The 16,268-nt window shown below is 37.1% G+C and overlaps 1 protein-coding gene across 1 annotated transcript in view; it reads right to left on the reverse strand.

Annotated features, from left to right (window-relative positions):
• FAM118B (family with sequence similarity 118 member B) overlaps positions 1-16,268 on the reverse strand; it is a 718,053-nt gene that overhangs the window by 96,730 nt on the left and 605,055 nt on the right. The window contains exon 7 of the mRNA XM_044080824.1: positions 5,527-5,586. Coding sequence (XP_043936759.1) covers positions 5,527-5,586 — 60 coding nt within the window. The remainder of the gene's footprint in view (positions 1-5,526; positions 5,587-16,268) is intronic.

Below are 16,268 nucleotides of genomic sequence, written 5' to 3' on the forward strand. Positions count from 1 at the left end.
AAATGTCAAGATGCTGAAATTTCAGTCCTCAAATAACATGTATCCCCTTTCTACAACGAAAAAAGCACGGACTGAGCCGAAAAACTTTGTAAACCACAAACCAACAGCTGATGGTAAACTAGGTTGAACACCACAAAAAGCACAATTCCAATTAGCGCTTTCATCCACTTTTAATAAAAACGTGAACTTCTTCAGAAAAAACGAGGGCTCTCCCCTGCTCTCGTTTTTAAGACTCAATTACAGGAAGTGATGTAAAACATCTCATCTTACAAACAATTAATATAAAAAAGTAATATAAATCATATATCTACTTTTTACATAAATGTTAAAAATGTCATTATTGAAGGGTATTACTTTGTACTTTAAAAGTTTTTAATCAATAAAAATCGTACAAACTTAAACTGTTACACTAATTACGTGTCAAAATCTCGTCAATACAAAGCTTCCCAATTGAAATAAATAACTGAAATACCACAAACTAAAATGTTGGAATACAATGAAACGTTTGTTTTAACAAATATAAATCAAAAAATATGTAAACATAATTTAAACTAACTGTGTTGTAAAAATAAAAATAAAACAATGACAACAATTTGACGGAGTCTGTGTTAGCAATTGTTTACACATTAAACTTGCTGTTAAAAGTTAATGTGTACCTTATACTATATATCTCCAGATTTTATCTTCAATTTCTATCAACTTCAAACCATTGATTATGAGACCAAAAATTACATCTTTCAAGTCTAAAAAACTATTAGCATGGATTTCTAATCTCATAACTCGATAGTGTGGTGGTACCAATGATGTTATAAACGTATTTTGTAGTACAATCGTCGCCTAGTGTGTTAACTAAATGGAATGTTGTGTGTACCATCTCAACCTCTCCCCCTTGCTTACTGACTTCCCACTACCATACCTCACACTCACTTCTAAACTTAGTTCTTTGTTGCCCAGAATAATCCTCCAGTTTTTTTCAACTCAGACTTGTACTGACTTCAAAAAGTTCGAATTTTTCATTTTGGATCACTGATACCCGTGGTAACAAGGTACACATGGATGTTCACAAGTGGATTTTAAGAGCTAAAGGGGAATTTATTCACAAAGGGGTGGATCTACCTATGGTAGATAGGAGATTGAGTTCACCCAGTTATACAGCATATCTGTTCACATATAACCAGATTTACAACCAGTCGTAGTTAACACACATGAAGTTGCGGCTAAATACTGTGGCTAGAACATGATTCCTTTCAGTGAAGAATAAGTGGGGACACAAATGGATAGTTTAGAAGCGAGTGTGAGGTATGGTAGTGGGAAGTCAGTAAGCAAGGGGGAGAGGTTGAGATGGTACACACAACCTTCCATTTAGTTAACACACTAGGTGACGATTGTACTACAAAATACGTTTATAACATCATTGGTACCACCACACTATCGAGTTATGAGATTAGAAATCCATGCTAATAGTTTTTTAGACTTGAAAGATGTAATTTTTGGTCTCATAATCAATGGTTTGAAGTTGATAGAAATTGAAGATAAAATCAGGAGATATATAGTATAAGGTACACATTAACTTTTAACAGCAAGTTTAATGTGTAAACAATTGCTAACACAGACTCCATCAAATTGTTGTCATTGTTTTATTTTTATTTTTACAACACAGTTAGTTTAAATTATGTGGACATATTTTTTGATTTATATTTGTTAAAACAAACGTTTCATTGTATTCCAACATTTTAGTTTGTGGTATTTCAGTTATTTATTTCAATTGGAAAGCTTTGTATTGACGAGATTTTGACACGTAATTAGTGTAACAGTTTAAGTTTGTACGATTTTTATTGAGAAAAAACTTTTAAAGTACAAAGTAATACCCTTTAATAATGACATTTTTAACATTTATGTAAAAAGTAGATATATGGTTTATATTACTTTTTTATATTAATTGTTTGTAAGATGAGATGTTTTACATCACTTCCTGTAATTGAGTCTTAAAAACGAGAGCAGGGGAGAGTCCTCGTTTTTTCTGAAGAAGTTCACGTTTTTATTAAAAGTGGATGAAAGCGCTAATTGGAATTGTGCTTTTTGTGGTGTTCAACCTAGTTTACCATCAGCTGTTGGTTTGTGGTTTACAATGTATCCCCTTTCTGACAAAGGTGCTGAATTCTTTTCACATTTTGCACCAAAAAAAGAGCCAGATATGGTAGGAACTTTTTAAGCTTTTTCTCTTTATTTTAGGATTATCTTTTTCAACTTTATCTTTACCTTCTTTAGGCTCACCTGATATTTTGAAGAACCTGGCTTTAACTTTTCCTAGGTTCTTACTGTTGCCTGACTTCTTTCTTTTAATTGCAGACCATTTCATACTCTATGTATTGTTCTGAACATATGCAATGATTTTAAGCATTTAAACCTCCTTAATATGCAGCCTAGTAAGCCATAATCCTCACGGACATCATCATCATTTTCTAAACCACTCATTCTGGGGAAGGTCATGGCGGTAGCAAGTAGAGGAAAGTAGACCAGATCTTCATATCTCCAACAACAGTTTTCAGCTTACTCTATGGTAACTGCAAGTGTTTCCAGGCAAGCTTAACGATATAAATCCTCCAACATGACCTGGATCTGCCACAGGACCTCCTTCCATTGGGAGGCACCCAGGAAGCACCACTCAAGGATCCCAAACCACCTCAACTGGCTTCACTCAACACAAAAGAGCAGTGGCTATATTTTAATGTCCTCCCATATTGCAAAGCTCCTCACACTGTCATGGACAGTGAGCAAAGCTACCTAGCAAAGAACATCATTCTAGATACCCGTATCTATGATCTCATCCTTTTTATCACTACCCAGGGCTCATGACCATAGGTAAGGATGATAGCCTGTAAACTGACAGTCTTTGCTCTATGATGCAGATATTGCTTCCTCATTAAAGTCCAATATAATACTTGTAGTACTGCCCCAATGTAACAATAGGCTAGACAGACAGCTGAAACCAAAAGGCAAAAATAAATAAATAAGAGTGAAAGGCACAACCACACTTATTCACTGCAATACTAACTGAAAAGTAGGCCACAACAATCAAAATGTGCAAGGAAAATTCCAATTGAGTTCTACTGAAAAGGCAAAATGCTTAGCATAGCATAGGGTAATGACGGCAGTGTATACTCCGACTGCCACAGAAGAAGGAAAATGTGAGATTGGTGTTACCCAAATACAGGGAGATCTTTAAATGCCTGAAAATTACTCTGGATAATGTCTGCCATTAATGATTAAAATGGGAATCAAATGACTTTGTGAAGACCATTTGTGTGCCTCCCATGTAACTGGGGCGGACTATGCAAGCTACTGAGCCTCCAAAGTCCAGGCTTTCCTTGATACAAGAAGCAGCAACCTTGGAGCTGTTTATAACTAAGGAAGGGGTGGAACAGGTTTGTAGGTTCATAGGAGATTACTAGATTAATGGCTTAAAAGCCCTTACAAGCATAGCCAATACAACCTGATTTTACCCAACATATAGCCCCTAGGGTCAAGAGGATGGCATGGATTTGTGGCTGTGCATTGAGTATCTTATAGATTGCCCCTGTCCTTAAGGGACAAGGGCACTACCCCAGGTGTGAATTTGCGATTCCCAGTCCATTGATCCAAACTGCATTTGAAGGGGGCCGGGGAAGGGCTCTGCTTAATGTGAATAGGAAGCCTGTTCCAAAGAAGGGGCAATCTCTGAGAAACATACCTGTCTCTCCAGCATGTTTTCTTTGAGTTGCTGACTAAGTTTAGATCCCTAAATCGTGTGACCTTTGTGCTGCTTGACTTGCAAATGTGTAGCAGCTTCTAGTCTATCCAGACAGTTCATGTTGTTTATACCCTATATTTCCTTTGCAAGGAATGCCTGAGATCATTGAAGCTGATGTAAGTGCCTAGTCAAGTACATGTCAAATGGCACAATGCACTCGATTATTGGTCTAATGAGGGCTGCGTACAGCTGGACTATAATTTCCTTGGATCCGGATGCCATACCTTTACTTATAAGCTATGCCACATAAAAGGATTTCTTCTCTAATGTGGACACAAGACGGTCAACTTTCAAGCTTCTATCTGTCTGCGTACCTTGAGCTCTCACCTCTGTGTCCACTCTACTGATGCTATTGACATTGTAATTTGCAGGTGTATTTGACTTCCCAAAGGGTATGATAATGTATTTTTTGTTTTGCATTTAGTTTTAGGCCATGGTTCTGGCACCAATCATCTGTTGCAGCTAGAGCAGTAATGGCGAACCTCGGCTCGCATGTCAAAAATTCAGAAAATGCTTACCTTTACTCTGCTAGCGTGCCCCCCCCCCCCGAACAAAAGAGAAACAATTCTTTACATATTCATTTATTTAAAAAAATGCAGTCCAATCATGTGTGCTGCTATGTATTATAAAATTAGAAGAAAAATCAGTGACTTACAATAGAGAAAATGATGTGAGCACTGATAATTGGGCTTAAAATAGTACACCAAAAAAATACTCTACTTTTAATAGTAAATTTGAATTGAACTAAAAAAATATGGAACACATTGCATTTGATTAACATCAATTAATGAATTTTCTGTTGCTGAGTTTTAATAGATAAGTGCAGGGTCACATATTTCTTGTATTTTTGTTCATTCGGTTTCTTGGTAAATCGGGTGTTGGTGAATGCTGGTGTGTCACCCAAAACTTTATGGCGTGTCACCTTTGACACTCATGTCATAGGTTCACCATTACTGATCTAGACCCTCCTGAATGATATCTGCATCACTGGGGGATTCAGTGATTGCCCCCAGGTTGCAATCATCGGCAAACATTGTCATCCAGAGGCCTTCTGTATTTGCCTTGACTTCCGAGAAATATATTCCAAATGGAAGTGTTTTACTGAGCCCTGTGGCACCCCACTAGTAAATGGCCTCTTGCTGGATCTGGATTCACCCACTTAAACCACGTGTCCTGTCCATGAGTCAACTGGCTATCCATCTGGTGACAGAGAGATTTATGCCCAGTTCTGGTGTACTCCTACATGGAGGGTTAAGCTCCACCCTAGAAAAAAAATTATTGTGTTATGTGAGGTTGGGAAATATCCTTTAGGACATTTTGCCACACAACTGTAATATCTGAAAAGCCACAGCTGTAAAAGTCCTCTTATACAAATAAATACTTTCAGCCAACAGCATAATGTACTGTTGACTCGCCCATATTTATTTCCTGTATTCTTCTCACTATTAGACTGTGAATATTGACAATGGGAATGCAACTTCCTAATGGAGGGTGGTAAACCGCCTAGTGAGAGGATATGCCAGGGAAGTCTACAGCAGTAAATGAAATGAAAGGACAGGAGTTGGAGGGGTAAAAAGTATGGGGAGATAGTAGACTTGTATATTCAGACTTATATAATTGTCTACATTTGTTTCAGTTATGACGTTTAATAACCAGAAATAAAACAAGGTGATTTGAATCATCTGATTTCTAAGAACTCAATCAAATGTGAAACATGATATTCCATTTTAGGGTACCTTTTATGTGTTGATCTGGTAAAAGTGGCCCATTCTTCTCGGATATATTTCTGTGTGTACCTGTAGATGATAAATAAAAATACTTGCTTATGATTTTGTACATAATATTAGCTTTAACTATGTTTAAGAATCTAAATAATGCACAATGCAGCTTTATAAATGTTTCAGTGTCACTGAAACTCAGCAAAGAAAAAACATTCAAACTTAACTCTCTTTTATAGATAACTATTGGTAAATGGAAAGAAATGCACATACTTTACTACTTAATAACTAATACATATCTTCAGTAACATGACTCCTTAAAACAAATCCTGGAAATCAGTTAATTTGAAACAGCAGCTCTGAAAGCAGTTTTCCCTGCAGATCTAAGACTAATTCCAGTAAAGAGAAATGTATTGTCAAACATTACCATGAATCTGCCTTTTATTCAAGGAAACAAATGCAGTCATGCAAGGTCCTCTCAAAAAAAAATGAAGATCAGCTTTTGCAGAAAGTAACATATACCATATACATATTTTCATGTGCAAGGATCAATTATTTAAAAGCTTCAAACACAATTCTGACAGAGTCTAACTAATGCTACAGTCAGTAATGCTTCCATGAAGTGTGTGTCTCTACACTTTCTCATCCATTTCTGCTACATAGTAGAATTCCACAACTGGTTTGAAATTTATAGATGGTTTCTTTTAAAGAGCAAAAATATGCCAGCCATATGCACTTGAGTATGGGGATTCAGCAATTAAAAGGGGTGGCAGTAGGGAATTCTGACTTGCTGCAGAAGACTGTTTTGAAAGCGTTGCAGCTATGTGAGGGGATTTCTCATAACAGAAAATAAAGACTACTGCAGTTGTATCCATTACTTTTGGGTTCCTATTCAGTGACATAAGTTACTGTCCAGACAGACTTGCAAACTGTTAAATGTCCCCCCAGGCAAATCAAGGCTACACCTTATTCTTTTTCTGTGTAGAGAGCACATGCTCCATATAGAAGAAACACATCCCAAGCCATCTCCAGTTTTTCAAGTCTGTGGTAAAAATTCAGTGCAGTTACTAATATCTACAATACAGTTAACAGACAATAATGTACAATCAATGATTTTTGAAGAAATTTATGAAAATGTTTGACAAGGAAGATGTGAATTCAATACTAGGAGTTCAGAGTGAATTTACATATTACTCAACCAGATACAAAAACTGGGCTAAGCTAGACAGACTTTATATTTCACAGACGCATGCGCATTTAATTGAAGGTCTTGAAACGCACCCAATAACTATTTCAGATCATGCACCAATAATAACTAAAATAAAAAACACAAGGTAATGAAATAAAAATGAGACACTAGTGTTTCCCCACCTACCGGTTGAAAAGAGAGGAATTTAAGGAATGGGTTGTGGAATTAATTCAGGAGCTACTACAGAAGACAGATTTATCTTCTGAAAATATAGTTAAGGAGTGGGATAAAATTAAAGTGGAGTTTAAAACTAGGTTGTAAATAAAAAAAGGGAGATATGGTTAAACAGTAACAAGAATTATTTAGAGGGATTGACAAATGTTAAAGTATTGCAAAATAGGGGGAATCTCTCAGAACAAGAAAAAGAGCAACTGCAGAATGTTAAACAGAAAAAAAGGGATTTAAATTGAAGATTAGAAAGACTGCTGTTAAGCAACTGTTTTTTGATAATAATTCTAGGGCACAAAAACTTCTAGCACAACAACACAGGCAACAAAAATTGGAAAGGGCAGTCACCAAACGTAGGGAGCCTATAACAAGGAAGACAGCAAGAGATCCTGTAGAAGTATTAGAAATATTTCAGAAATTCAATGAAAATCTGTATAAAGCAGAGAATTATGGAAATCAAGAAAAGGTACAAATGGAAATGTTTATGGAAGAATTAAATATGCCAAAGTTAGAAGTAGATGAGGCTCAATTACTAACAGTTAGGATAGGAAGGGATGAGATGTATAACCAATCTACAGGAAAGTCCTCAGGAATAGATGGTATTCCTGTGGAAGTTTGGAAGCTAGGATGGGAAAAAAACTGATAAAGGTCTGGAAGGTTTTGTTTAACAGTATTTTAAGAGGAGGAGAAGTACCAACATCCTCAAAGAAAGTGGTAGTAGCTGTAATACCTGAAAAGCATACCGATCCATCACATCCAGCTTCATACAGGCCAATTTTAACACTAAATCATGATTATAAAGTGTTTATGTCTATAATGGCTAAAAGAATTGCAAAAGTGATGCCAAAATTGATAGATATGGATTAATGTGGTTTTATGGAAGGTAGGCAAACATTTGGCAACATTAACAGAACAGTCATGACCTACAGGGAGCAGAATGTAAGAAAATACCACTGTTGTTGGTGGGTCTTGATGCAGAGAAAGCATTTAACAAAGTAAGCTGGGACTTTATGAGCAGAGCAATAGAAGCATTTGCATTCCCTAATAAAATTATAAGCGTGATTAGGAGGATATATGAGGAATCGGAGGCGGGAATTAAAGTGGGTGGGGTCCTCTCTGATAATCTCTACTTGAGCAGAGGAACTAGGCAGGGGTGTCCTCTCCCTCCTTTATTATCTGCATTATATTTACATCCACTGGCAAAGAAAATAAGGGCCTCAGCAGTTCAAGGATGTAATTGGTATGGTAGTCAAGAAAAGCTGGCTCTATTTGCAGATGACATTATTTTATAACAGAAAAAAAGAGAAAGGGACAGTACAGTACTGTGGAATATATTGAGAGAGTTTCAAACCTTTTTAAGACACAAACTTAATGAAGCTAAAACAAACACAATAGTGGTAAATTATGTACCTATATACAAATTGGTTCAGCAATATCCAAACTTATGGGGATATAATAAAATGAAGTTTTTAGAAGTATGGATTAAAAATTATATGGGTGTGGCAGCTAAGGATATGTGGGAAGAGTCTAAACAAAAGATAATACAAAAATTGAGAAAATGGAAGCTCTGTTTTATCAATATCAATAGTAAGACACAAGCAGTTAAAATGTTTTTTAGTACCTTTAGCCTTATACACAGGTCAGGCATATTTTTATCAACCAGATATAAGAAGTTGTAGATAGCAATTAATAAACAGCTGAAGGATTTTATCTGGGAAGGGAAGATGATAATAGTCAAGTGGGATACACTTATTTTTCTAACAGAACATGGCAGATTGGGATTACCTGAGTTGAAGAGGTATTTCAGAGCAACACAGTTAAGGCTGCTATACATAGGACAAGCAGAAAACTGTAATTCAAAATGGAAAGAGATGACGATGAAATGGGGAGAAGCTCAAGAAACAAGGACAGACTGGGATATTGGATACAGACCTTTAAGGAGAACAACAATAATCATACAGAATATTATATTCATAAAGTAGCAGAAATTATTCTAAGAACTAACACAGCACGGAAATGGAGAAAGAAGATTCTGCCAATAGAGATGACTGCAATTAGGGATACAGACAATAGGCAAGAGGGGGCTGGAATACATTGGAGAAAACTGGCAAAGGAAGCAAGGTATTAGGAGCAAATAATTAGAGAGGGAAAGGTAACAGCATGGGAAGACACCAAGAACTAATTTGGACTGCAGGTTAGAGATTGCCTTCCCTATTAAGAATTGATATCAGAGTGCAGGCAAAGAAAAATAAATTGGGGGGGGGGGTCCTAAACGAAAGACCAGCACTGGTAGAGTTTTTAGTAGAATCTGGAACAGAAGTTGCCTTTATGAAAGGAATAATTAGTAGAGCATATAAAATATTGCATGATAACTATAACAGTCATCAGAGGAGGTGAGGAAGGATTGGGAAGACAGACTGGATAAGCAATTCACAAAGAAACAATGAGGGGATATATATATGCCTCCCAAATATGCAACAAAATGTAGAAGATTTAGGATCTTTGCTAGGAAGTCTTTACAGACGTATTTTTATACCCCAAGTAGACTCCAAAGAATTTTTCCTCAGGTAGACAGCAAATGTTGGCGGTATCACGGGGAAAAAAGAGGTAACTGGGAACACATTTTCTGAGACTGTAATGAGTTGGCAGACTTTAAAGATTCCCAGCAGACTGCTCTGTCGGGGATGCTGGCTGAGCAAATTGGAGTAACGAGAGAAATTATTTTTTTTTAGCTATGATACACAATCAGAATTGCCTAGACATAGTCAGGCCTTACTGAGTCTAATTATGGAGGCAGCCAAAAAAAGTAGTTACTAGAAAATGGAAATTAAATTCTAAACCAACTTTACTAGAAGTAGCAAAGATAGCAGCAGAAATAAAAAAACTGAAACTGGGATCTTTAGAAAAGGGTAAGAGCAAATTAACCCAGCTCTGTTAGAAATGCTACATCTAAAGAAATCCCAATCCCTCCGCATCACATGCTCTAGAGACCTCAACCTCATTACTGCAATCAACAAAACATGCCGGAGGGACAGGTTCATAACCCAGACACTGCCCATACTATGGAATAGACTTCCCATACATGTCAAGCAGTGCACCTCACTGGCCCTCTTCAAGAGAAATCTTGATGAGTGGATGGGAAATAGAAAATTCACCCCAAGGATCACTCCAGTGGTTTTACTTGACAGAGACACTGGGAACTAAGGTCGGGTGGCATGATGCCAGGGTAATCCTATGGTCTAGGCTTGTAAAAGCTCCAGGGCCATTAGCCTAGTACACACCTATGAACCTAAAAATGGGAAATATCAGATCAATATATGCAGGGCAGCAATTTGATTTAAACGAAGGCAGGATTTGAATGAGTTATGTAATGGCTGACTATGACTGGATATATTAAAAGTGATGTATAATGTTTGCAGCTACAATTGAGTCAGCATGGTTTGTAATGTATAGTGTTTGTAACTGAGATTGTGTGGGTCTATATTGAAACATCGAATGCTGAAAACAGAGAATGATGTTTCATCTACACATTTTCAGTGAAAGCTGAAAATGTCGAAACCACAGAACCAACCAAAAAAAAAAAAAAAACATTAAACACTTCCAAAAACATACACACATACCCTAACCCTAATTGTACCCCGACCCAAAAACCAGTAAATGACTAAATACACATATGCATGTAACCCAACCACACATCTAACGGAAAAAAAAAACAGTAAACATTTTAAAACATATGCACTTACCTTAACCCGCACCCTAACCCTAAGGTCAGTAACTCTTGCACATTTACATAAACAGTTCCAAACACATACACACTTACCTTAACCCTAATTCTACCCACCCAAACCAAAAGTAAATAACTGAAAACACATACACACGTAACTCAACCATACATCTAACACAAAATAAAAAACAGTAAACACTTTCATACATATGCACGTACCTTAACCCGCACCCTAACGCTAAGGTCAGTAACTGTTGCACATTTACGCTCGGGAGCTATACCGGACAAGGGACCACACTACACTGCAGAACATGGCAAAGCAACGAAGCGGTCAAGCGACTTCTTTCCCAGGGAAAGAATTCGCTGAACAGCCGCTTCGCTGTTTTGCCTGTTCGCTCTATATGTGTCGTTCTAATAGGAACCCGATTGTGTTGCTATGGTTTATTTTCATTTATATAAATGTAAAATTGCCTATGTCATACATAATTTAATAAAGATGTTTCTTGCTTAAACAACATACAGGCTATTATATTCACAAAGTAGCAGAAAATATTCTAAGAACTAAGCTAATATGAGAATGGAGAAAGGAGATTTTGCCAATAGGGAGGACTGCAAGCAGGGGTAAAGAAAATAGGTAAAAGGGGGCTGGAATTTACTGGAGAAACATGGCAAAGGAACCAAGATACTGGGAACAAATAACTCAAGCAGGAAAGGTAAAAGGGTGGGATGAGGCCAAGAAATTATTTGGATTGCAGGTTAGAGACTGCCTTCCCTACCAGGGCTTGATTTTGGAGTACAGGCAAAAAGAAAGGGATAGGTGAATTTTAAGTGAAAGACCTGCTCTTGTAAAGTTGTTTTATCTAGAACACAAGGTGTTGTTAAAAAAGGGATAATTAGAAGGGCTTATAAAATATTGCACAATAACTTTAAGAATCAATCAGAGGAGGTTAGAAAGGTACAGAGCTACAGAGTACTCTATCAGAATATTTGGGTGACCAAACGGCTGGAAGTAAGGAAATGATTCTTTTGAGATGGGATACAGGATCTGAATTGCCTAACTATAGTAAGGCCTTATTAAATTTAATTCTGCTGGATGCCAAAAAAGCAATTACTAGAAAATAGAAATCAAAGTCTACACCAACTGTATTTGAGGTACTGAATATTATAAAAGCAATAGAACTGGAAGGGGGGGGGGTTAGAAAAGGGAAGGAGCAAATTACATATAAGCAAATGGAAACTGTGGGAATAATACATGAATAATAATGTTCAGGAGGAGGAGGGGTAAGGTTTAAGAGAAGGCAAGAATTCAGCAATTTTCTGTAATGTTGGACTGATGATAGCAGCAAAGAAATTATATGTGATGTATATTGTATATAAATGGAAAAAATGTTAAAATGGTTTGCTTTCGTTTCTGTTAATATATGTTTGCCTGTGTCTTAAGTGCTAATTTAATGAAGCTGTTTAAAAAAATATAACCCTTCATACTACTTATGGACATTATGGATAATACTACACAGAATGCTACAGAATGCAAGTACCTATGGTTAACTCTGGACTAATCTCTCTTTCATAGCATGCAGTGGCAGCATTACAGATGAAGGTTTCTTTCAACTTAAGCTATATTACAAGATTTCTCATCCGTTATCTCTCGCAGCCATGACAGCAATTGCTAAGAATATTTTACTACACTAACTGGAATACTGGCTTCACTAACTATCTCTACTCTTATTCTACAATGCACAAAGGATTCAGATCACAGAAAACAAAATATTCAGATTCGCCCTTTTGGCAGACTGACAAACCCACCACTGCAACATCATTAAACAGTTACACTGATACCTGTAAATGATAGAGCTTCTTATCTGTTCAATTTCTTTAGCTTCAAGATACTAAAGTTGAAATACTTCAACCTCTCAGAAGCAAAGTACCATTCAGGGAACAATCCTTCTTGCTAAGAAACAGCTAGCATAATGATATCACTTTGAACAGACTAGCCTTCAAAAGTAAAATAGGAGAAAAACACTTTTCTGACTATGACCTGGCTCCTGGAACCAATCCCATAATGTCTCTGTTCATAATACATGTGATTATTATATTTTATTAATTTTGTTTACTTCTATATGTTTTTTTGTGTTGTATTCTTGGTGTTATCACATATTCACAGTAGTAAGAAAATCTTTCTATGTGGCACATCTTATAAGTAAAGGCATCACATCTAGATCTAAGGATATTATAATTCCATTATACTCGCCCCTCATCAGACCAATAATTGAGTACAATGCTCCCTTTTGCATGTACCTCACCAGACACCTGCAACAACTAGAGAGACCACAGAAGTTTCTCACCAAGAAATTACAGGGTACACAAAACAAGTCTTACACGGAAAGACTGAAAGCATGTCACTGTATTCTGTCTCCTACAGGTTGCTAAAGGGTACTGTGCCTGGCTTACAGGGCGGTCTCTAACCTGGCCCTGATGGAAATGGTACACATTCGTAAATCAAACTGCATGAGGGTTACTCACTGCAGGGATCGTAACCTTAGCCTCTGACATGAACAGATCATGCTGGAGAGATGGATACATCACCCAGAGACTGCCACTTCTCTGGAACAAGCTTCCAATTCATGAGTTAGAGCCCCTACTTGACCCTCTTCAAACACAACCTAGATCAATGGCTGGGTGACTGTAAATTCTCTCCTGGGGTGGAGCCTATGTCTGTCCTGGACAGAGGAAGTCGATATTAACTACCATAGACCCTTAGCTCTACAAACTTTACTCACCTAACTACCGACAATTGGAGCAACTAGGGATAAATAGGGCTATGCTTGTAAGGGCTCTAGGGCCATTAGCCTAGTAACCTTCTATGAACCCATGAATCTATGAATTTTAGTGCACTTCCTCTGTTCAGTGTATATTTGTTCTGTTTTATGGAGCTCATGTCATGGCTGAAAAGAGTCCACAGACCAGTCTATTTACCTGGTCAAAAAATAGTAAATGAATACATTAATACAACCACTCAGAACATAAAACTTTCAGAGACTACTAATCTCGCCTTCCTGTTCTATAGTGCACCGCTTATTCCTGCCTCTCTAGATCTGAACCATGTGAAAGAGATAAGAAAAACAAAGGAAGCAGAAGCCAAGGAAGGTGGGTGGGTTACTTCCTGTAGGTGTAGATTTTCTCAGAGATCCAATCCAGTGTCAAGGTAAATAACCCATTCTTTAATGTATTGTGGAGTTCCAGCCATAGGAAACAGTCAAGCAGAACCTCCACCTTCATGCAACTGGGTGTCACTACTAAGGCAACATGTCTTTCATAACTGTGGATGTAATAGTGCTTTTTCCAGATATGCTCAGGGAAGATCAAGTAATGGCAGAGCAAATATTATCTAGAGAAGAATTATGGGAGAATGTGAGAGACGTCAAGACAGTCCCTGGAGAATGTGGGAAACAGTTTGCCATTTTTATTTTTATAACAGAGTGGAATACAATTTGACAGCTATCTAGAAAGGCATTGCTCACTAATCTGTTTGCTCTTGTACCCTTTAGCATAGGATAAAAACAGATTATTGTTTGTAATGTGTTTTGATCTGTATACATAGTAAATGAGCTGCCTGCGGACATTCATAAAGTGAATCAGATGCTCTCCTTCATTTTAATACCATGAAGGAACTTTCAAATGAACAGACTGATTCAAATTACTCTCCATACAGAGTTTCTGTGTAAAGGAAGGGCTGGAATGCAAAAAAAAAAAATTGTGAAAGACAAGTTAGGGTGGGTTCACAGATAAAGCTTTTAACTCATAAATTCTCCTGTACTGCTTCGAACAAAAGACTTTAACTCCACAGAAATTACCACCTCAAGCAGAAAAAAAAATGAGATTCCCAGATATAAAATAGATATCTCAAGATGAATCAGAATCTTAACTGGGGGCAGAAAAAGAAAGGTACCCCAAAGAAAAGCTTTACAATTTTTGAGAGATGCCAGAGACTTACAGTCTTAGCCGATATAAAAACATATGCTAAATGAATCCTGATGAAGGAATAAATGCAGCCTGTATCAAAAATCTCCAAAAGGTTACACAGGAGCACAACAATGGGGGCCAAAATGTGGCCCATGATCTTGGCAAAAACCCTTAAAGAAATTCTTTCTCTTTTGTTTCCTGCAAATCTTTTGTATAGAGGAGCATTATGGAGAACTAATAATGCACATAACTATAAGAAACCACTCTTTAACTGACCAATATTGACTTAGGGGCTTCCAAGCTGTCATTGTGAGAGAAGGTAAATCCAAGTGGACTCTACCAGATAAAAAAAGTCAATAGATGACTTTGAAGGGGTGCTCAAAAATGGAGCAGCCACAGGGAAATTTAAATGCTGCTGAATGCAGCACATACATCTGGGTTACATGAGACTATATGGTTTATATGAAAATGTCTAACGCTAAATGGTCGAACATGAATTGGTTGAAATCTCTATCTGCAGGAATTAAAAAGTTGAAACTGTTTTAGTTGAAGCTCATAATGTCGAATTGCTCGTTTCTCCACCGTAGTGCGATCTCAGAGTTGGTATATATAAGTGTGGGGGGGGGGGTAGAGATGGGCTAATTGTTTTGTCAATTAAATGATTTTCGACATTTTTTACTTTCAATGTTTTGACTTTTCAACATTATATTTCTACCAAATGACCATTAGACCTTATTGCATTCGACATTTTCATAGTAAACTGACTATATCCATCAGTAGTTATTTAAAAAGATGTGGCTGCTTTTTTAATTTCTATTTTAGAACACACTTATGGCTGTGTGATACGTTTTCATATTTGTTGTGTCTTTCGGCTTTTCCTGCTTAGGGGTCGCCACAGCGGAACTCCGGTCCGCTAATGATTGGCAGTTGATTTTTACGTGCTGATTTGCCAGCCCTAACGCACAACTTTCAATGAAGGTACGTCCATTCACGCATGTCTCCATGCAGAAGGTGCTCTAGCTGAGAGTCGAACTGGTCAGCGTCTTACTGTGAGGCGACAACGCTACCGCAGCACCACCACCGTGGATATGTGATACATTTTCATATATTTTTCTGTAAATACTTCTTTCACATTTTCAGTGGTTACAAGGGTTTTTTTTTTTTTTTCTTGCAGAAGTCTCTTAATTTCTAATGGTAAAGTCACGTGGTGTCTGTTTTAAGCATGTAAACATGTATACTAAGAAGTATAAAAGGAGGGATTCCCTGCAGACTGCATGTTAGAGATACTGGGTGAGCAAACTAGTGTACCTAAGGAATTTTTTTTTTTTTTGAGTTATGATACAGAATCAGAACTGACTAGACATAGCAAGGCCTTGCTGAGTCTAATTATGGTGGCTGCCAAAAAAGTAATTACTAAAAAATGGAAATCAAAGTCTAAACCAGCTTTATTAGAAGTAGTGATTATAGTAAAATAGATAAAATAACTGGAACTGGCATCTTTAGAAAAAGGTAGGAGCAAATTACATAGAAAAAAATGGGAATTGTGGGAACAATACATGCAGATTGGATTGCCACCTGTTTTTTTCCGGACTATCCAGAAATCAAACTGATTCTCTGGTAGTCCAGAAAACACTGTAGAAACTCCAGTATTCTGTT

Source organism: Protopterus annectens, chromosome 8.part0, assembly GCF_019279795.1.
Source record: "Protopterus annectens isolate FY-2018-M chromosome 8.part0, PAN1.0, whole genome shotgun sequence".
Classification (NCBI taxonomy): Eukaryota; Metazoa; Chordata; order Ceratodontiformes; family Protopteridae; genus Protopterus; species Protopterus annectens.